This window comes from Balaenoptera physalus (genome assembly GCF_965194825.1).
Source record: "Balaenoptera physalus genome assembly, chromosome: 4".
Classification (NCBI taxonomy): domain Eukaryota; kingdom Metazoa; phylum Chordata; class Mammalia; order Artiodactyla; family Balaenopteridae; genus Balaenoptera; species Balaenoptera physalus.
The window spans coordinates 68,890,909-68,914,111 of record NC_138891.1 but is presented as its reverse complement, the minus strand read 5'-3'; the positions used below and the strand labels follow the sequence as shown (position 1 = coordinate 68,914,111).

Below are 23,203 nucleotides of genomic sequence, written 5' to 3'. Positions count from 1 at the left end.
ACCCAGCAATTCCACTTCTAGGTATATACCCAAGAGAAATGAAAACATATGTGCACACAAAACTTGTACACAAACGTTCACAGTAGCATTATTCATCATAGATAAAAAGTAAAAACAGTCCAAATGCCCATCAATGATGAATGGATAAACAACGGAATTATTCATCAATAGAAGACAGTGAAGTACTGATACATGCTACACATGGATGCACCTTTAAAACATTAAGTGAAAACATTATTCTAAGCCAGTCACAAAAAGCTACATATGATTCCATTTCTAGGAAATGTCCAGAATAGACAAATCTATGGAGAAAGAAAGTAGATTAGTGGTTGTTTAGAATTGAGGGAAGGGGGAAAGAAGTCACGTGGAATGGCAGCTAATAGATACAAAGTTTCTATTTTGAGTGACGAATATGTTCTTAACATAGATGTAGTGATGACTGCTAATATGACTGGTTGCTACTGTTTTCAAAACATGGAGTCTTTAGAAAAAATATAAAATAAATAATGTCCTTAGTAGTGAAAGGGTTGGAATCCCCTGGGTATACCAGGAAAAATAATAATAGGTTGGGAGTACAAGACAAGGTTTTGTGTCCTGGTTCTCTGGCTCTTCTGTTTACTGTTTTATGACTATGGCTAAGTCGCCTAGTCTCTCCAAATCTCTGTTTCCTTATCTGCAAAACAAGAATAATGATATAATTTATTGTTTTTCTGATGATCATAGAATGCGAGCATTTTTAAACTATAAAACACTATATGATGTTGTTCATCACTATAATGATTAGTTGATATAAAGATAATATGAACTATATTTGGCACATACTATAAGCCCAATAGTATGTGTTTACTACATAGAGAAATGAAGGAATGCTGACAGTTGAAGGAAGAAGTACTCATTTGTTTAACACATGTATAACCATGTCTACAGATACTGAAATATTGGTAATTGGCTGAGTATACTTTGTAGTACTGATCACTTTAAAAAAAAAAAGAAGGAAAAGAAAACTGCCTTTAATCAATCAAAATGTTTAAATGAGCAGATAAAACACGCAAGAATTAGGGTACATAACTACTTTTTAGCTGAGTATCCAGTATTGGAAAACTTTGAAGTGGAGAAGCGAGAACTCACTGATTTCAACTTCCAAAAATTTGGATGGCTAATTTTCATCTTCTTGACATTACATATCTAACAAATACACAAATACTAGCCACAGTTATAATGCAGGAAATTCAAGAGTAATATCACTTTTCCCTCACAAATCACCTAACTTGATAGTTTTCCAAGGGCATTTCCTGAATATTGAAATTATCTCTGTTCTACGGAAGTTATTAACATATCATTTTAAAGACAGAAACAAAGAGCTAATGTTTAAACAACAATATCTCACAATTGCCCCTTGCTTAGCATCCCAAGCACTCCAAAGGTTCAGGTCTTCATTCCTTCTTACTTCCAAAAATTGTTACTCTATATTTCTAGTTATACATATAATTAGATTGTAATATAGTCAGATGATACAAAATTATTTTTAAATGGTGGAAATAAACTCAAACATAATTCCACTTTCTAAAGATAATCACTGTTAAGATTTGGGTGTATTCTACGGAAGGTTTTCTATATGTGCGCACGTATGTAATTACACACACATGCACACAGTGGTGTGTGGTAAACCAGGGTTGGGGCAGGGCGGGAGCTGATTTGTAGCCTCTGTTTATTAATTTCCATAGGGTAAATACTCTCACCAAAGCCAGTTTCAAACTAGCAATGATTTAATAGCTGGTTCACATAATTCCTAAAAATTGAACAAATGGCTCTCATAAACCATGGCAATCTAGCTTCAGCAAACAACTGCCACTGTTTTTAAAGGTTTCAGACTTTAAAAACTGCTGTATGGTACCTGTTTTTAAACAGAAATATCTATCATAAACTCATTTCATTATCAATAAATATAAATTTATATTTTTTAAGACTCAGTAGTATTCTCCATTTTTTTTGGTATCCTCTATCAATGGATATTTACGTTGCTTTGTCCAATGTTACCTATTTGAACAACTGTATGACAAAGTTGTGAATACAGCTTGATGCACTTCTCTGATTATTTCTTTAGGGTATATGTGTGCAATGTTCATTACAAGGTCAATGGGAGGCACTTAGGTGTCTTTGAAACAAACAGTCAAGGTGCCCTTCACAAAGTCTATTCAAGGGACACTCTTACCCACATGGTATGAGAACACCACACTTGGTCATTAGATCACCACATCCTGTCTAATGCTAGGTAGGACTGTTCTCCTTAATTGTTGCTAATATAATGGGTGAAAAATGACATCTCGTTGGTTTAATTTGCATCTATCGTCTTACTCATGAATTTGACTTCTTTTTAGTATGATCCATTTGTTTGTCTCTTCTTGAACTGCCTGAACTTCCAGTTAAAAATCTTTTCTCATTTTTTTCAAAGAGTATACTTTACATTGGAAGGATTTCTTTTGGGTGCAAGAGCTCCTTGTGTTGTACTGACTTAACCATTTGCCATATACCTGTATCTTCCCAAGTTTTCATTCATCCTTTAACTTATAATATTTTGATGCTCCACTAATTTTGTCAATCTTTATGTAGTCAAATATATCTAATTTTCTGTAATGGCCCCTACCCTTAATGATATATCTAGAAAGGCTTTCTCTATCTCAACATTGTAAAAACACTTGCATATATTTTCTTCAAGTACTTTTAGGGTTTAATTTATTTTTTTACATTTAAATATTTAATTCAAGTGAGATTTGTTTGGGGGTAAGGAATAAGGTAAGAATTTAACTTTATTTTTATAGAAATTATCCAAATGTCCTAGCATTTAAATACATCTTTTTCCACTGACTCTGTATGCTACCTTGGGTAACCGCCAGCTGCAGAGCTGGCTTCCTTTCTGTTCTGGATTCCTGTATTCCCTTCAATTTTGTCCTCCGAGAATTTCTTACCAACTCAGCAAGACATTTATTTTTAAATGCTGCATTTCTAGTTGCTTTACAGGAAAAGGGTTGTTTAGGGGACCTTGTCCACCATACTGAGAGAAACTGAAATCTTCTCCAAGCTATTTCTGACATGGTGGGTAGCATGAACATTCAATAACTAGATAATGTCAGGGACCTGCTCAAGTCCTTTCAGTGACCTTTTGTGGCATGAAGGTAAATGAAATAACACCCGTAATAGGCCCTAGACTCTGACTACCTCTTCCTCCTCATCTCAGGCCCCTTCCCCCAGAGCTCTTTTCTTTTTTCTTTTTTTTTTTGTGTGTGTGTGTGTGCGAATTTTAAAAATATTTTTATCGAGGTATAATTGACATACAACATTATGTTAGTTTCAGGCATACAGCATAATGATTTGATATTTGTGTATATTGTGAAATGATTGCCACTGTAAGTCTAGTTAACATCTGTAACCATACATAGTTACAAATTTATTTCTTGTGATGAGGACTTTTAAGATTTACACATGGACATATATACACTACCAAATGTAAAATAGATAGCTAGTGGGAAGCAGCCACATAGCACAGGGCGATCAGCTCAGTGCTTTGTGACCACCTAAAGGGGTGGGATAGGGAGGGTGGGAGGGAGACGCAAGAGGGAGGAGATATGGGATTATATGTATACGTATAGCTGATTCACTTTGTTATAAAGCAGAAACTAACACAGCATTGTAAAGCAATTATACTCCAATAAAGACGTTAAAAAAAAAAAGATTTACTCACTTAGCAATTTCAATGGATGAATGGATAAAAAAGATATAATATTATTATTGCATTATTCACCCATGAAAAAAGAATGAAGTCTTGCCATTTGTGACAACATGGATGGACCTTGAGGGCATTATGCTAAGTGAAATAAGTCAGACTAAGAAAAACATCATATGATCTCACTTATACGTGGAATCTAAAAAATAAAATAAAATAAACAAAAACCTGAGTCTATTGATACAGGGAACAGATTGGTGGTTGCCAGAGGTGGGAGATGGAGGGGTGGGTGAAATGGGTAAGGGAGTCAAAGGTACAAAATTCCAGTTACAAAATAAGTAAGTCATGGGGATATAATGTATAGCATGAGGACTATAATTAATAACACTGAATTGTATATTTGAAAGTTTCCCCCAGTTCCTGAAGCTCCAGCAATACTGGTGTCATGATCCTTATGGCTCAGGACCTTCACACATGCCATCCACTGCCTTCTCTCTGCTTTGCATGGTGGTCCTTCTTTCCTTCACTTCTCAATAGAATATGTCATCTTCTCAAATAGATTTTCTCAACCACCCAACAATGGGAGTATTGTCCTATTATTTTCCATCGGTATAATGCCCTATAGATAATCTTCACTTTTTAAAAATGTGTTTATTTACTTATTTTCTTCTGTCCTACAGCTTCCCCAAGACTAAGCTCCATGATGGCAGATACCATTTCTGTCTTGTTTACCAATAAATACAGGCAAGCACAGTGTATAGCACATACTGATAGACTATGAATGAATGCAAAGTGTCTTAATCTTCTTTACATCCCCTGTGGTACAAAGCTTTGCAAATTAACAGGTGCCCAGGAAACATCTGCTGAGCTGGGTTCCAAATCTAGTCATGAAGGACCACCTTCCCTAGATATGAACGTCATGTAGATGTTTGACCTGTTTCTATTACATCACAAAGGTACATTTTCAAAACAGGAGGGAAATACTTACCCTTCTGTGATAAAAGTATTGCATGCTTTAAAATGGATAATTAGCCTATGAAAACACAGATTTCCCTGGGATTAAGCAGGACTTGTGCATTAAACCTGAACACTTTTTCAGGTTTGTGATTCTGGAGAGTTCGCACTGGGTATGCATCAGGGATAATGCCCCCTGTCCAAACTTTTGCACACTTGCTGAATCCAGATAACAGTTATTCTAGCAGTTTTATTGCCACAGTGTTTGGCTGTTAGCATAACTGACGCCATTCTGGCCTTTACAGGTTCTCTTGTCCTTCGCTGACCCTACCCAGGACTGTACTGTACAGTGAGTCACTTCTCTGTCATCAAAGGCTTTGTAGTTAATAGATATTGCTTCATAATTATTAGGATCAGGTGGCCGCTATGCTCTGTTAGTCCCCACACAATGACGAAAACCTTTGCTGACGTATTCATGGCACCCACAAGACTAGTTACCCATTCATGAATTTTGACTTAGGAATGCATGTCCTGTTTCCAATTACCTAACTCCATACCCTAGGTTAACTATAACCCCTCGGTGGTGCAGAGAGCAGCTGTGAATGCTTCTGAACACTTGTCCACTCAAACCTGATCTCACCTTGTAAGTTACTTATAAGAAACTGATCCATTGATTATATGGAGCTGCCTGCCTCATTTTTCAGCTTCAAGATGCCTCTCAGTTCAGTGGGTATGTTTGTTCCCTCTGTCCAACACACACACACAAGTGATAGTTTCTGAAAAAGATGAAACATTCCAGCCCCACCAGAAATAAAATGGAACGTGGAGTAAATCCACCATCAAATTTCAAAATTCACACCCAATCACTGCCAAAGTCTAGCAGAAAAAAAAAAAAAAAAAAAACCTGGCATTTTTTGACTGAAAATAATTTTCTAAAGCTATACACTGTTGGGTACCTAAAAAAAAATTTTGAGCCACAGGTAAACATCATTTACAAGGTCCCTAGACACCTAGCAAGAGAGATAGAGCCTCTGTAGTTGAATAAGAAGGAGAAGACAGGGAGTTACAGTCAATATCTCTGAGTTAGCCACAGGGGAAGCCAAATGAATAATGCCAAAGCAAACTTGTCACATACTAAAGTTAACAGCTTCCCATTCCACTCAAACCCGCTGCATCTGCACTGAACCACTGTTCCTTCATCCATCTGCAATCTTGTTAAGAACTGCTTTCCCTTAGGAAATTTTTTATAACCTTGGAAAAATGTATGTTATCTAATATACACAATTGTAGTACACGGTATATGTTTCAGGAAGCTTGGAACAAATCAATTTGAAATAGTATTTGCTACATGAAAAATTACATCCTATGTTCTCTGTTTTTTTAATTGGTTGAATGTTTCCTTTCAAATGTGTGTGCTCCGTATCATCAATTATTGACAGCTTTGGTTGGCATATTTAGAAAGAGAAGAGTTTTAATCATAAAGAATTCAGAAGCAGCGTGGTATTGAGTGAATAGCATGCATTTTAAAGTCAATCAGGTAGACAAGTTTTACTACTTAATAATAGCTATAGTAAGCTGTTAATTTAGCTTTTTAATTCACTTTTCTGAATCTGGAGTTCCTCACTGGTAAAGACAGATGAAAACATCTATCTCTATCTTATGAGGCTCTTCAGAAATTTATGTAATATTTCATATTAATACACACACACAGACACACACACGCACACAAACACTACTCCCTGATTCAGTTAATGTTATTTCCTTCACCGTCTTTCTTTTTTTATTATACACACACACACGCACATTCCACTATATAGTTATTACCAATTTAAAGAGAATTAGAATAAAAGACATTTAAAGCCATGCTTAGCTTAACATGATCTTCCTTTAGTCATTACAAAAATTCAGTATTGTATAATGCTTCATGGCTATTTTGCAGTCATCAACTATCACTGCATTGTAGATAAGAGGAAGAACATTTTTAATAACAGGATATTTAGAGTAAAAAAGGTGAGATAACTAAGAGCTTGCTTTAATAAAGCAACCAGGAACAAAGACCCTGTCTTCACTTTCTTCCTGAAATCCCACTTAGCACCTCACGAAGAACATTGTATGTAGTGGGAGGGAATCCTCCAACACTTCCATTTATTAATTGCTCTATTCACACTTTCCATTATTTCAACTCTCCTCCAAACAAAGCTACACCCTCCTCTTAGACCTAAATACAAGCTGGGTTTCTACTGAGCCTCCAGCAATACATTGCTAAAAGGAAAGACATTTTACAACTCAGTGTCAGTTGCAAACAGCAGATTGTTTCTGCCCTAGGCATTACGTATGCAGAGTGCATAAGGGAGCACTCTTGCCTGCCATCTCCTCTTCCTTCAGTATCATGAAGGCCATGCCTAGCTCTACGCCTCCACCACCTCTGCTGTATACTTCCTTCATAATACAAGTATCCTGAAGATGCTGATAGCTCTCTTGGCTAGAGGTACACTAGATACAAGGAAACTTCTATAATACTTAAGGCTTCTATTTCAGCTCATCATTTTAACATACTAGGAAGAAAGGAAAGAGTCAGAAGGTAAACAAAACAAAACCGAACTGTTCTAAAAGGATACCATCCAATGCAAAGTTCAGTTAAAAAAAGAGAGTATTTAAGTGCGGTACTTAAAAAAGTTTTTTTTTTAATGATCTGAAAAAGTATATACCTGGGTTTGCATCAAATGCAGCAAAGTCCCTCTGTGGAAAGACTCTCTCTGTATCTCCTCTATCTTTCTCTTTGTATCTCCCTCTCTCTCACCCTGTCTCTATCTCTATCACTATCTCTTCTCTTTCTTCCTTTCTTCTTTTTCTTTCTTCTTCTCTCCTCACCCCCCACTCCTTCTCTTTATTTTCCTTTACCTTGAGTGGACAATTTAAAAGTGCTGAAAAGACATTTAGAAGCAAGCCATGGATGCGAAAAAGTCTTGCATAAGAGAAATTCTGTTTTCCTCAGGGGACCAAATAGATCAAAGAGTCCAAAGCAAATTAGAAAACTATGAGGATAAAATTAATGCTTTCTATCTGAAAAGCAAAAATTAGTTCATTAAGAAGCCTTTGGGGCAGTCTGAAGTCCCAGAGGATCTAGGAAGGACAGAATTAACTCAGGTGCATCAATTTAAGCTATTAGGTGTAATGTGTTTAAACAGCAAACAAGTCCATGGTGAAGGATTAAAGCTTTCTTCCCACAGTAAAAAAGAGCAAACAAAGCTATATTAAATAATGGCTGATAATGGTTGAGATTTGCTTGGGAAAAACAATTTGTATATCTGTGTTTGCTTTAACAATAATAGAGTCCCATATTTCATCTATAGTTGTACTTGTATGCAAGCAATTAAGAATCAAATAAAACCCACGGTATTAATAAAGAGTTATGTTTATATAGAAAAGCTACCAGTAACTGATGGATGGCCTCTCTGTGTCTTTCCCCTTGAATATCTACACAGGTTCCATGGAGGAAGCATAGTTGGCAAATACTCTTCGGTTGGTCCTTCTCGCTGGCATGGAAAGCCCAGACTTTAAAAGGACCACAATGTTCTGTTACATAAGTTATGGGAAAAATGCAAACATCAGTACCTTGGTTTATATATCAAAATGGACACTCCTGCTTACCTCAAGGAGTACTTCAAAAAATGTGAAAGTATCTCGGAAGTAAAAAAAAAAAAACAAAACAATGAGATGATGGACAAAGAGCCTTAAACTATTATTCCAGACACTACTGACAAACACTGTAGGAAAGTGGTATTTATTTCCCAATAATGTACAGCTTTACCAAGAGTTTTGATTCTGGTGGTAGAAGGAGAAATGAAATTCATGAAAACAACAGAACTCAGCCAAGTCTAGATTATCAAGTGTGTGATTATTTTGTCTCTTTTCTCTTACTTTCTCAGCCGCCTTGTATTTTCATTATTCCTACTGCCTCTAAAACTGAGAAAGACAAAAGAAGGCAATTCTGTATATTGCTTTTATAGGTTTGGATGGCAGGTACTTGAAGTTATTGACTGAGGTTCTCATATTATTTATAAAATGCATCCATTTTCTCTCTGTCCCTCAAAAATAAATGAGTGATTGCAGCACCTAGTGGATTTTAGAATGAAGTAATTATTGTGTTGTTACCTCAAGGGTAGATGTATATTTTATTTTTTAAAGAAGTTCATCAACTAAATAGAAAAGGAATTTTTAAAATAGTGAAATAAAAGGAGTGAGAACTAGCCCAGGAGTGAGTCACTGATAATCAGATGGTCATCCGGTTCTATAAAGCTCATCTCAATATGGCAGAAACAAATATTGGGGAAGGGGGAATACAGAAACAAAGGCAATTCAAAGTGCAGAAGACTGTCTTATAAGCCAGATATTGTCACTTATAACCATATACACCCACGTATTCCCTGCAAAGATAGTGGCTTCTCTTAACTCACACATGTGATGGAAGAATCAGGTCATTTTTCTAAACATAGAATTATCGCTGTGATACAAGAAGCCTTTCTAGAGAATTTATAACTGCAAAGCTAGCATCAGGCCAATAAATTGTGGTACTCAAATCTCTTTTCAATACCCACCCTTGGGAAGTACAAGTAACTTAAAAATAAACATCAGTGTCTTTCAATGCAGCTCAAAAAAAAAAAAAAAAGTGAAGATACCTGCTCCCAAGAAGAAACATTTATAGGACATCAGGGTGAATGTTATAATTCCAATGACCTTTAGGTCTAAGAATAAAATGAAACTATATTCTTCACACATTCTTCAGACGTTTGGACTAAATTCCATAGAAACGAAGTGTGTTCAGGATGACCAGCCATGAGCAACAGAGACAGGACTGAATGTCACAAGTAGATCCAAATATGGAGTTTTTCAAAGAGCATATTCAAATAATATGAGGCCACTGGTGCTGGCAACAAATTGAATCTTTACCAAAAGCTGAAAGAACCATTTCATAGCATTAAAATATTATAGATCCTTGTAGAAGAAAGACCAAAAAAAAAAAAAAAAAGAAAAAAGAACTAGCCAACTATATCTAAAATACATTAAGCACAAATATTCCCTTCACCTGCAAGGATTCTTGTCCTCCACAATCTGTTCCTAACTTACCTTTCCAGCTTGGCTTCTAAACGCCTTCACACTATCCCCGAATTCAGCTGAACTGAACTATTCTGTTCCCAAATAAGAGATATATTTTCTCCTAGAAAAGAGCAGTCGTTGGTTTGATTAAGAAGTCGTCCTCAGTACCATCCTACAGGACTAATAACTTTCTCTGCTGTCTCATGCAATTTTGTTTGGTATTTATTTTCTCTTCTTTCTCTCAAATTTTACTGTAAGATACTTACAATAAGAACCTTCCTTTATTCACCCTGGTTTCTACAGTATGAAATGGTCAAACACATGACCTTTAGAATAAAGTGAAATCATTGTAAGATAAACACTTGTCATTAGAAATAATTAAATAATAGCAAGAGTGTACCCTGAGTATGTCCATGGTGTATAATAAGACCCATAATGCTCTTTAATAAAAAAGCAAGAAGGAAGAATTGGTTGGCTTTTTGCTGTTGTTAGTTGGTTTAGCTGGTTGGATGGTTATTTTGCTGTTGTTAATTGGTTGGTTGTTTTGGTTTATATGTAAGGACACAGTGAAACAGAATGATTAAATGACTTTAATGTCATTAAACAGCTCACAAAGTGAAACAGTCAGAACTTGAACCAGTGTCTCTTGATTCCTGGTAAGCCACAATGTTTTTACTTATTTATTTATTTTACATAGTGTAATTCACTCTCAATAAGCCACACGATTATTTCCACCCTCTGCAAATTTCTTAAAAATAATGATAAAGAAATAAGGGGATCTTACCTCCATTAGCAGAAGAAAGCCCTAAGGGTAGGTAATGCTGTATAAAAGAAAGAGCTCTGCTTTTGGAGGGAAGGCAGCCTTTGAAACCTTATCATGAGTACCGTTAACTGAGACCACTCCCTGGCTTTACATTTCCTAAACTATAAAACGGGTGTAAGAATACCTACACCCCATCCGCATCACAGTGTTTTCTGTGAAGTTAATGATAATGTGAGTGAAATCTAGCCCTGCACCTGGCACACAGTCAACTGTTTGTTGACTTTGAAATAAAAAGCTGTATTCAAAGATCTGTGTTTGTGTGTGTATGTGTGTGCGTGCATGCCTTTGGGGAAGAAAATTCATTGCTATCATTTTTTATGTGGACTGTGTAGCAAATAATTTTTATATGGCAGTATTTTTTAAATTCACCATATTATATGCAGTGCCATTCTAACAACCTCCCCAACTTGGAATCACAAGTTCCAAATGTTTATTTCTACTCTAAAGGCAGCTTTAACAATTCAACTTTTTAGCATGTTGCCAATGAAACACACCAAAAGAGAAATGTGTGACAAGTCAAAGTTTGCTTTTGGGATTCTTGCAAAGGAGCACTTCTTTGAGTTTAGTATTAGAAATGTTTAATTCTATAATAAGCAAAAACAGGAATATTGACTTTTGAGCTTATACTACAGTGATTTGCTTCCTGGGGGAAAATCACTGCAATGGGGGGGGGCACCTTAAGTGAGGGGGCAGGGCGAGTAAAGATACTTCTTATCTAGAAAACACAGAAATCTATTACTGAGTGGTTCTTTAACAGTTAGCAAAACCCGTGACCCCTTGGATCTTAATATTTTTTTCTGAATTATTTATCTGCCAGCAGAGTACAAAGGGAATGTATTTAGTAAAAGTAACATGCATCTTGGGAACTGAGGAACTAGTTGAAGTCACAGATGTGTTAAGTATTAGCTGTGTGACTTTGGGTAGCTCGCTTAGCCACTTTGATCTTAATTTTCTTATCCAAATAAGAAACACCCTGACTGCTCTGTTTTGGGTGTGAGAACTAAATGACATAGAATATGTAAAATTCAAAGGGAATTTTATTTCAGCAAAGGAAGCTTTATTATCACCACTATAACTACCACATTATAATTATATTATCACTATTATAATTACCCAAGCTTTAATTCCTTAAAAGAAAGTAAATGTTGGTTTTTGATTATTTGCTTTTATCACCACCGGAGATGAAATGTTGCTCCCACATTCCTAAGTGAAGATGGAAATCACTGAACTGCTATAGAAAAACTATGTTCTCTAGTCAGAATTGTGTGCCTTGAAGTCCAGTTCACTGCACTTGAATGCACCACATGGAAATAAAGCTCTTATGTTGTTATGATTCCTTTTTAAAATTGTGGGCTTTCCTTAAGAGAAGGATCCACATGGAGGGGTCCAGAGCAACAAGACAAAACTCTTACTAATATCATATGCGTGTACAGAGTTTTAGGGTTTTAAAGCTATTTCTCCTTTGTTCCTCACATCAATCTTGTGGTTCCATTAACATGGGTACCTAAAGCACAAAAAAAGCCTCATGAAAGACCAACCAGTCTACTGTCATCTACCTCGTTGTAAGAGGCATGATGCACGAGAGGTTGGTTGATCCCGCAGCATGTGCATTGATCCCTTTTTCCTCTCATAGCCCAGAGCCAGTTGCCCCTTTTATTTTTGACAACAACACTTCCTTTTTGTTCCTCTCCCTCCAACTAGGAAGTACATCACTGACACAGACACAATATACCTTTTCATAAGGAAGGCAAATAAACATGGGCCAGATGGGCTGAGGGCATTACAACATGTTTCCTGCTCCCATGGTGACTCAGTGGGGCTGGTATGAGAACGTATCTTATTCAAGAAATCAGCTTCCCTGGCAGAATTATGAGTCAGTTCCTGGGTAGAAAGCTCATTTTCCAACAACATTTGAGGGGGTGGGGTGGGGGCCCCTTGGATGGATTACAGTAAAGGTCATTCAGAAAACAACGCGGCCAGGACTAGTAGGGAGGCACCAGCACTAACCAACCACTAACTTCTGAAACTTCATTGATCTCTAACAAGAGTAACAAAGTCATCTCCCCCTTTTCCTTCAAGGTGGGAACATAAAACCACATTGACGAATTGCCGGCATGAATCCAAACAAGTTCCATTATAAAATTAACCAATCTGGGCAAAAAAGGATTTTACATATATGTATTTGTAGATATATGTATATATATGTATAAATATAAAAGTTGAGCTCCTACTCTGTGTCTATATGTCAATCTTTACTCCAAGTGTTTGGGTAACAAACAAAATGGACAAGTCTCTGTCCTTAGGGAGCTTAAAAACAGAGAAATAGGGAGGGATGGAGGAAAAGGAGGGAAAGAGAAAGAAAGAAAGGAGAGGAGGATGGGGGTTGGGGAGGAAAAAGAAAAGGAAGAAGGTGGAAGGGAAGGAGAAGAAAAGGAGGAGGAGAAAAAAGAAAGAGTTAATATAGTGTCAAGAAATAATGAGTGTTATGAAGAAAACTAAAGCAGGATAGAGGAACAGAGAGTGATTGGCAGGGCTATTTTAGTTAAGATGGTTAAGGAAGGCCTCTGTAAGAAGATACCAGTCAAGGATAGAACTAAATCAAATAAGAACAAATAACAATCAGGCATTATATTCAGCATATTTAAAAATCAGAACATCAGGACACTGGCCAGTCAAATGGGACACTCAGTCAAGCAGGACAGATGCTGGTCTAAACGGCCAGTAGAGCTGTACACTAGTGCATCCCAGCTGAATATCAGCTCTGCTTATAATATATCCTTTCTTCTGTGAAGTCTCCAAGGGCCAACAAGGTTAGAAGTTATCGCTCCTTCTCTTGGCTTTGAGCTGTACTCTGTCCTAATTATACCCCTCTTTTAGTGTTATTATTGGTTTCCAATAAAATGCCTTAAGTGGTGTAGCAAAACTGAAACACACCCAGAAAAGATCATCAGGATGGTAGGAATCCATGCCATGTGAAGAACAGTTGAAGGCATGTATTGGACAACATGGTCATGGTTTTATGACCACTGTTTTAACATCTCTGATGGCCTGTCATATAGAAGAGGAAGTAAAGCAATGATATTCAAAGTATGGTCCATGGTCTTCAGGGAAATTATATATGGCAAGCTTTTTTTAAATGAAGATACCTTAGTTCCCTGAATTAAAATTAGAGAATCATGGGATTAGGTATTTTCTATTTAAATCCAGTAATTGAACCAAAGAAATATATGGATATGATGAGACAAATTTCAGTCATATGTACTAAAAAATTTCTAAGAACTTGACCAGTCCAAAGACATAATGGGCTAAAATTCGATGATCACTAGTTAGAGGTACCATAGAATGGTTCTGAGCAGTACCTCTGAAGATGAGACAAGACCTGCAAGGACAGACTTTCAAGTCCCCTGTAACTCTAATGTCATATGATCCAAGTCCATGATAATTGAGTTTGGTTATTTAAACTCAATAAAGATTTTGGCTGCCTCTTCTTATGCTTATGAAACAACATCCAAAGAAAGAATGAGCCTAATGACCGGTTCTTTCTTTCTTATATGGAAGCAGTAGACAAAAACCCATTTTATCTACTTGTTTCTATAAGGTATCAGTGGACTGGTACCACTGAGGCTTTCTCCACCACTGGCTCAAGTTTGGAAAACAGAGTCGTACTACCATCACTGTCATTTATTTTCGCATAGGACCTGAGGTAAGGGGAAGAAATAGGATTCTAGTTGGCTTGGATGTGAAGGTGATGGAAAATTCCTATAATTAGAAAGTGCACTCCCCCCAGTGCCCTTTGTTCCATGAAGACTAAAGATATCAGTGGTTCCTCCCAGCACCAAAATTCTATAATTCTGTCTAATCTAAGATTCCATGTTACCACAGAAATCAGTGGAAATAAACAACGTTATGTTCTCTTAACTCATTTTCAGAAAGACTTGAGACATTACCCTATGCGTGACTTGCATTTTAATAGATTGTCAAAAGACATTCCCTTACCTGAGGCATCACTTTGCAGGATCCCATAGAAGTAGAGACTCATTACACACCACAGAAGTCCCATCCTGTCAATATAAATACAAAGGTAAGGAGAGTATTTATTACTCTCAAGTGCTTAAATAATATTCGTGCATATGCATGCTGACTATTGACTAGGAACTGTTCTAAGAATTTTACAATATTAACAAACTTAATTGTCAGAACCAACCAGTAAGATAGGCTTTTTTCATCCCCATATTACAGATAAGAAAACTGAGACACGTGTAAATAACATACCCAAGATCCTGTGGCTAGAAAGTGGTAGAGTAATGATCAAATTCCAGTAGCCTGGCTCTAGAACGGCCTCTTAATCACTGAACTCTAACTGCCTACTAAAAAAATATTTTTTTGGATTTTTTTCATCAGAGTTGAATTTCTGGTAGATGAGTTTGTTCTTATTATCCTTCATCATATTCTCTTGTTTATTCCCAACTGGAAATATTTTATAATCCAGACAGTTTTCCTTCTTAGTGATGAATAGAAAGTCTACAAATGCTGGATTCAGACTTGGTTTGCAGTCCACCATACTCTGAATTTATAGTAAGGGGAAATGTATGATCCTCATGCCCTGCTGTGCCTGCTCTTATCTTCTCATTCGAAGAGACGAATGATGAGGCTGAATTCCAATTTCCGTGATCTTTAGCCTTGCTGTTGATAACCAGCTGAAACAGCCAACTAGAAAGACCGATGCCCTTATATTCGGTTGTGTGATCTTTAATGCAGAAGGGCTGGAGATTTAACAACTCTGTGAAATATTTCTTTCCCTACTACTCTAGACATATCTGGTCCCTGATAAAACTGCTGTGGGGTTATAAATACTGAAACCTGAATATTACTGATAAATTCCTTACTTAAGACTTCCACTCTCTGTTTTGAACACAACAGCCATACTGGGTGCTTACATTGGTCTTGGTAAATTGTCCAGACCATATTTCTAGTAGGTGACAGAGATGAGATTTATATCCATACCTGGAAAACTACAAGTCTATTATCCTAAACATTAGCCTATGTCACAAGTTTCACAACCACAGGAACCCAGTAGTCTAAAAAGGTCAAAGAGATATTTAATAAGTAGGGTAACATTAACAGCATTTGAAATGGGACATTTTTAAGAGCACTACACTGAAACAAAAGATACCTTTTGGACAGTACCAAAAGGTACGGTCCAAAATGGTATTGTCCAAGCAATCCAGAGTGTGTGGTCACTTTAAAGGACAATGCAAGTTTCCAACATCTGTCACCTCTCTTGACCACACATCACCAAAAATCTCTACTGTGCTTCTTCTTTAGCATGATTGTACACAAATCACAGGAGAGTATATTATATCTTAAACAACTATTTTATCTCAGAAATTAGATGTCTCTTTCTTAACGCTACCATTCCCTTCCAGTTCTTATACCATTAACTTAGGGAGTTCTCTCCATTAGTCATTCATTAATTCAATAAAACATGTATTGAACACTTTCTGTTTACAAGTCACTATGATATAATCACAGGGGTCTCTGGCACGCAAGATGTAGGGCTGTTATCCCCAGTAGAGGAGATAAACCACATGCAAACCACTTCAGCAACATCAACTTTGAATAATACACATGCAGAGGCACTCTAGGATATTCAAAGATTTATCGGAAGTTCTCGCACTAAGCAGACTCTAGCAGGGACTTAAAATGTGTACAAGAAATAACTGCAACACAAAGTAATGTGGTAAAAATAGTCAGAGACGGGCTAATAAGTGCTATTGAAGATTAGCCAAAGAAAGAGATTACTCCAGCTACGGCAGACAAAGAACACTAAACACAAGACATAGCTTTGAACTGAGCAAGAACTGGTTTGGAAATTTAGAATTAAGGCAGAAGAAAAATATGGGGAAAAGAAACTCAGTGGAGAATAATGCTCAAAGAGGAAAGCATGGAACATAAATAGGAAATAGTCTATAAATAATTCAGTTTGACTCAAGCACAGAGTATTAGAAAAAGAACCATAGAAGATTTTGTTGGAAAGCAGAGGGTTTTAGGATCAGAATATTGCAAGACCTTGAATAGTAGGCTAAGATCTTAGGATTTCATTTAAACAGAAAATAGGGAGTCACTGAAAATTTCTGATTAGAGGAATGATATGATCATCACATTATGCCATATGGAGAGCATTCTTCCAGGCATGTATTGGATGGATAGCCACTAAATTCTCTCTTATAATCACTATGGCTCCTGAGTCATCACAATAATTGTTATCCTCATAGTTTTGTGTCATCTAAGAACTTGATCGACATTCCACCTATGTCTTCATCCAAGTCATTAATAAAAGTAATTAATCATTCTGTATAATCCTTGTCAACAGAGAGCAACCAGACATTTAACTGCCAATTCAGGGCAGGGTAATCTCGTTTCCAATACTCAGCTATGCTAAAGCACTCCAGCCTTCCAAATTGCTTTTGGCTATTAAAAAAAAAGCCTCACACCTCTAGATTTTCCCAATTTGCCTGTTTATAAGCTTCTGAGTTCCTATGGCAACACTTAGAAGACATTCTAATTAATGTGATTGAGAGTCTTAATTGATAATTCCATGAGTAACTGGATTATACTTGAGGCAGCAAGGAGTCAGGTCACCAAGATAAAGCTAATCTAACTTGTGTGCAAACACAAATCCAGGGTCAGTCCTGCCCTGTGATGAATTAGAATAAAGCAGACTGAAAAGAAAATGTGATTGCGCAGGCTGGTTTTGACTGACTGAAGGTATCAGTGTTAGTGTCTGGTCTGAAACCTCTCTGGGAAGACTGATTCATTTAACCTTGTGTTGCATTCAGCCTCAGAATTTTATTATTGTTACTAGTAATACACTTTTTTTTCTTTTTTGGCCGCACGGCACAGCACGCGGAACTTCCCCGACCAGCGATGGAACCCACCGCACTCCCCTGCAGTGGAAGTGCGGAATCTTAACCACTGGACCACCAGGGAAGTCCAGTAATACACTTTTGATTCTTATTTCTTGTGGGGAGGGGGCGCTGGGTATTTTCAGACATGAAGAGACTGTCAGAAAAGCAAAGGAATCTGTCTAATAATGCATGGTTTCTCATGGTCTGAAGTACTACCTAGTTTTAGATTATTGTGATGGGGTTTAACAGCCCCTGCCCTTGCTACAGATGATTGGAACCTACATATAATAAATTCCCAAGTCAGCCTTCCCTCCATTATCCATTCTATTTACTATATGATTATTTGTGCACTTCGCCTTAGACATTAGTACTTCTCTCATATTTAATGCCATTGTTTCCTAGTATAATGTCTGTACCGTCTAGCAAGAAGTTTCAAATACATAATTAGTTCTATGCAATCAACATAATGTTGGGACTTCCCTGGTGGTCCAGTGGTTAAGACTTTGCCTTCCAATGCAGGGGGTGAGGGTTCGATCCCTGGTCAGGGATCTAAGATCCCACACGCCTTGCGGCCAAAAACCAAAAAAACATAAAAGAGAAGCAATAATTTAACAAATTCAACAAAGACTTTAAAAATGGTCCACATGAAAAAAACCTTTAAAAAAAAACCCATGATGTTAATAATGATTGTTATCATATACTTTAACATCTATCCTTGCAAATCAATATTTCTAGTGTCTGCATTCTCTAGGGTTATTAAGCTTCAAGATTTCCTTACCTCTGGGTCAGCCCTGACCACTAGATTTTCTCACTGGGCCAGGAGATAACAGGCTGAAACTAGGTTTGCTACCCCAAGGCTAGTATTACCTCTGAATCACCATTTGCTCAGCCTTCCTTCTGTACAACAGCATTTCACAAGGCCACAAGACTGGATTCATCCATCAGTTTCCTAATTCCATATGTAGCTCCACAATCAGATCATAGGCACTCTTTGAATCCCAGCAACCTGGTTGGAGCTTGGCCCTTCAACCTGGTGCTTATCAGCACTCTGTTCCAAGAGCCTGCATTTTTTTCCCTGTAAGGTCCTACTCCAAGCTGGATTAACCTCCTACAACCATGAAGCTTTATCTACTTCATTCCTGGTTGACAGATACCCTTTGCTTTTACCTGCCCACTGAATACTTGGACATAAACACCAAGGCACAAACCCTAAATGGTCATCCCCAAATTGGCCCTGCAGCTAAATTACTTCCTTGCATCCTAATTCCATCTAGGTCTTTCCTTTACCTTTCTCTAACTTACTGATAAAGTTTGAGTGGGTCTTGCTTCTATGCCGACCTAAGATATGACAAACAAGCTTTTAAAGGACACAGGAGAAGTTATCAATTACTCCATTTTACAGAAAAAGAGACAGCACTTATTAATAAATCAGAGTTATTTTCTTCATCAATCTTTTATCTAATTTATAGCTTTTGAACCATAAAATAATTCTTGTGCAGAATATTTCAGAATCTAATATTTATTAATAAACAGAAGTTTCAGCAAAGTAACACAGAAGGCTCTGAATCTGGGTAAAATGAAGTAAGCATACGCCAATTTGTCTTTCTTAATGAATGTAACTATAAACCTGGGCAGAGTGCACGGAGCAACTTTTTGAGGATTCTAAAAAGGAAAAATTAGCACATTCTTTTCGAGTATACATAAGCATTCACCACAATATTATGCACCATAAATAAAACCTTAACAAATGTTAAAGAATTCAAAGTACATTCTCTGAACATAGAATTAAACTATAAATATACATAAATAAATAAATAACAGGAAAAATCTCCAAACACTTAGAAATTAAGGAATATACTTCTAAATAATCCATGAGACAAAGACATAATCTCAAGGGAGATTAGGTAACATTTTGTACTGAACAAAACTGAAAATCCAACATACCAAAATGCATGGGATGCAATTAAAGCAGTGCTTAGAGAAAAATTTGCTGTATTAAAAGCTCACAATATAAAAAGAAGAAAGATCTCAAGAAAATCATCTAATCTTTCACCTTAGGAACCTACAAAAAGAAGAGAAAATTAAATCAAGCAAGCAAAATGAGGGAAATAATGAAGAGGAGAGATCAAAGATTTTTAAATCAGAAATAATATAAGCACAGAAAAAAATAATAGAACCAAAAGTTGGTTCTTTGAAAAGAACAATAAAATTTCTAAACCTTTAACCAGGAGAACCAACAAGGAAAGAATAACACATATCACTAATATCAGTAATAAAAGAGGGTACTTCACTACACAGGCATTATAACTGTCATAAGGCAATACTAAAAATTCTAGGCACATAAATTCCACAATTTAGATGAAATGGACCAACATCTTAAAAACCACAAATTACCAAAATTCACCCAAACCTATATTATTAGAAGAAATTGTATTTGCAGGTAGAAACCTTCCAAAAAATAAATATCTAAGCTCCAGATGGTTTCACTGGTGAATTCTACCAAACATTTTAAGGATTAATAACGTCAATTCTACATAATTTCTTCCAGAAAATAAAAGAGGACATAACGGTTCTCAATTTACGTAATGAGATCAATATTGCTCTGATTACAAAACCTACCACAGACAGCGCAAGAAAACAAATTTACAGATATCCCACAACCAAGCAGAGTTTCTCCCAGGAATTCAAGGTTGGTTTCAGTATTTTTAAAGTCTGAAGAAGAAAAACCACATGATCGTATCAATTGATGCAGGAACAGTATCTGACAAAATTCAATATCCATTCATGATAAAAACTCTCAGCAAACTAAGAATAGAAGGTAACTTCCTCAAATAGATAAAAAACATCTACAAAAAACCTACAGCTAACATTACATCTAATATTGAAAGACTGAATGTTTTTCCACTAACATCAGGAGCAAGGCAAGGAAGTTCATTCTCAGTACTATTCAACATCATTCTAGAAGTCTTACCCAGTGCAATAAGGCTATTCACAGATGATATGATTTTCAACATAGAAAATCCTAAGGAATCTATTAAAAAATAGAACTAAATAAGTATGTTTAGCAAAGTCACATCATGTGTAGTCAACACACAAAAATTAAGCATATTACTATAGACTAGCAATGAGCAATTGGAAAGAATCTTCTTTTAAAAATACTGGTTACAATAACTCAAAGAAAAAATAAAATGCTTAGCTAAAAAGCCTAACCAAACATGTGCAAAATCGGTTGAAATTTACAAAACGTTGATAAAGAAATGAAAGAACCTAAATATATGGAAATGTGGTTGGCAGGATGGCTCCCAATGCTAACGATGTCCGAATCCCTGGAACCTGTTAGGTTACCTTACTTGGCAAAATAACTTTAATTAAGATTATGGACCTTAAAATAGGGAGATTATACTGGATTATTCACATGGGCCTAATTTGATCACTATGAGCCCTTAAAAGCAGAGAACTTTCTCTGGTTAAAGTCAGAGAGATGCAGCAGAAGGATAAGCCAAAGAAATGGGAAGCTATAGGCTTTTGATGTTAAAAGATAAATGTAGCAACATATTTTGATATTAAAAGATAAACGTACAACATATCATGGAATGCCAGTGGCCTTAGAGAACTGAAAGAAATCTACAGCGGACAACCAGTAAGGAAACAGGAACCTCAGGCCTATAGCCACAGGGCATAAATTCTGTCAACAGCTTTGGAAGTGTGTTCTTCCCCAGAGCTTCCAGAAAGGAACACAACCTTGCTGACAATTTGATAACTTTGACTTTAGCCTTGTAAGGCCCTAAGCAGAGAACCAGCTAAACTACACTGTACCTGGACATGTGATTCACAGAAACTCTGATGTAATAAATGGATGTTGCTTTAAGCCACTAAGTGTCTGGTATTTACTACATTGGTAATAGAAAATAATACAGGAGACATACCAGACTCATGGATTGTAAGACTCCACCTAGAAAACATGTCAATTCTCCCCCAAATTACTTGACAGACTTAATGAAATTCCAGTCAAAACTCCTAGCAAGATCTGTTTATAAATATAGACAAGTTGATTCTAAAATTTGTATGGAAAGAGAAATGCCTTAAATATTGAAAACCATTTTGACAAAGAAGAATAAATTTGTAGGAATCATACTACAAACAACTCAATTTTAAAATGTCAAAAGTCTTAAAGAGACACTTTACCAAAAAAGGATATTTAGAAGGCAAATTAACACAAGAAAGGATGTTCAACATTATTAGCCATAGGGCAGTGAAAATTAAAGCCACAAAATGAGATACCACTAAACACCTTTCAGCATAATTAAAGTAAGAAATATTGACAATATGGGCTTCCCTGGTGGCGCAGTGGTTGAGAGTCTGCCTGCCAATGCAGGGGACGCGGGTTCGAGCCCTGGTCTGGGAAGATTCCACATGCCACGGAGCAACTGGGCCTGTGAGCCACAACTACTGAGCCTGCGCGTCTGGAGCCTGTGCTCCGCAACAAGAGAGGCCGCGATAGTGAGAGGCCCGCACACCGCGGTGAAGAGTGGCCCCCGCTCGCCACAATTGGAGAAAGCCCTCGCACAGAAACGAAGACCCAACACAGCCATAAATAAATAAATAAATAAATAAACCCAAAGTTTAAAAAAAAAAAAAAAAAGAAATATTGACAATACCAAGTGCTGAAGGGAATACAGAACAACTGGAACTCTCCTACTGCTGAGACTACAAAATGGTACAGCCTCTCTGGAAAACAATTTGTCAGTTTCTTATTAAGTTAAAAACATACATACCATAGGATCTAGCAATCCCATTCCTAGCTATTTACTCAAGAGAAAAGGAAACTTATGTTCACACAAAAACCTGTACGTGAATGTTTATAGCAGCTACATTATTAATTGTCAAAAACTAGAAACAACTCAAATGGCCTTCGAGAGGGAGACGGATAAACAAACCCTGGTACATCCAAAAACTAGATGCCTGCCAGCAGTACACAGCAATGAGCTGTTGATAACAACTGGGATGAACCTCAAAGATACTATGCTGAGTGAAAAAAAAAGTCGGTTCCAGTAGGTTACCACCATCCAGGTCCATTTAAATGACATTTCCAAAACGACAAAGCTAAAGTGACAAAGAACAGATCAGGGGCTAGAGGTAGTACAAGGGTGACTGCAAAGGGACAGCACAAGGGCATCGTTTGGGAGACAGAACAGTTCTGTGTCCTGATTGGGGCAGTGATTAAATAAATGAGTCTATCCATAAGTTAAAATTCATAGAATTGTACTTCCAGAAAAGTCAATTTTATTTCATGTCAATTAAAACAAAATATGTTTACATGGAGTGATTTTTTTTTTAAAAAACTCCACAAGTGATTTGTGAACCCCTTTAGACAGTTTAAATAAATGAAAGCTGTTTTAACCCAAATTTGGCTTCTATTTTCAAAGGCCACTTTGAAAATAACATAGTCCTAACGTTAAGTACGAAATGTTCCCAAAAAGTCTAGCGGTAGAGGAACATGGAGAGATCAATGCAACTGTTCTAACTTTCAGCACATCAAGCCAGTGCTGCTAACCTCGATACAACAGAGGACTCAAAGTTTAGAAAACATGAGCACAGTCTGCTTAGATACTGCCTTCCCCTTTCTTATTAAATAGCTTCAAAGTGTTTGGAACTCTGAGAGGACATATGTAACATAATATACCACCACCTGCCACCTTT

At 36.7% G+C, this 23,203-nt stretch overlaps 1 protein-coding gene across 8 annotated transcripts in view; it reads right to left on the bottom strand.

The window, feature by feature from the left end:
- IL1RAP (interleukin 1 receptor accessory protein) overlaps positions 1-23,203 on the bottom strand; it is a 165,248-nt gene that overhangs the window by 106,529 nt on the left and 35,516 nt on the right. For 5 of the 8 annotated variants that reach the window (XM_082461475.1, XM_082461473.1, XM_082461479.1 and 2 more), the window contains one exon: positions 14,592-14,656. The exons of 2 other annotated variants lie outside the window; for them this stretch is intronic. In XM_082461475.1, the coding sequence (XP_082317601.1) occupies positions 14,592-14,655 (64 nt within the window). In that variant the 5' untranslated portion in view covers position 14,656. Of the gene's footprint in view, positions 1-12,007; positions 12,100-14,591; positions 14,657-23,203 lie in introns of those variants that run through there. One more of the 8 variants, XM_082461477.1, reaches the window with a different exon arrangement.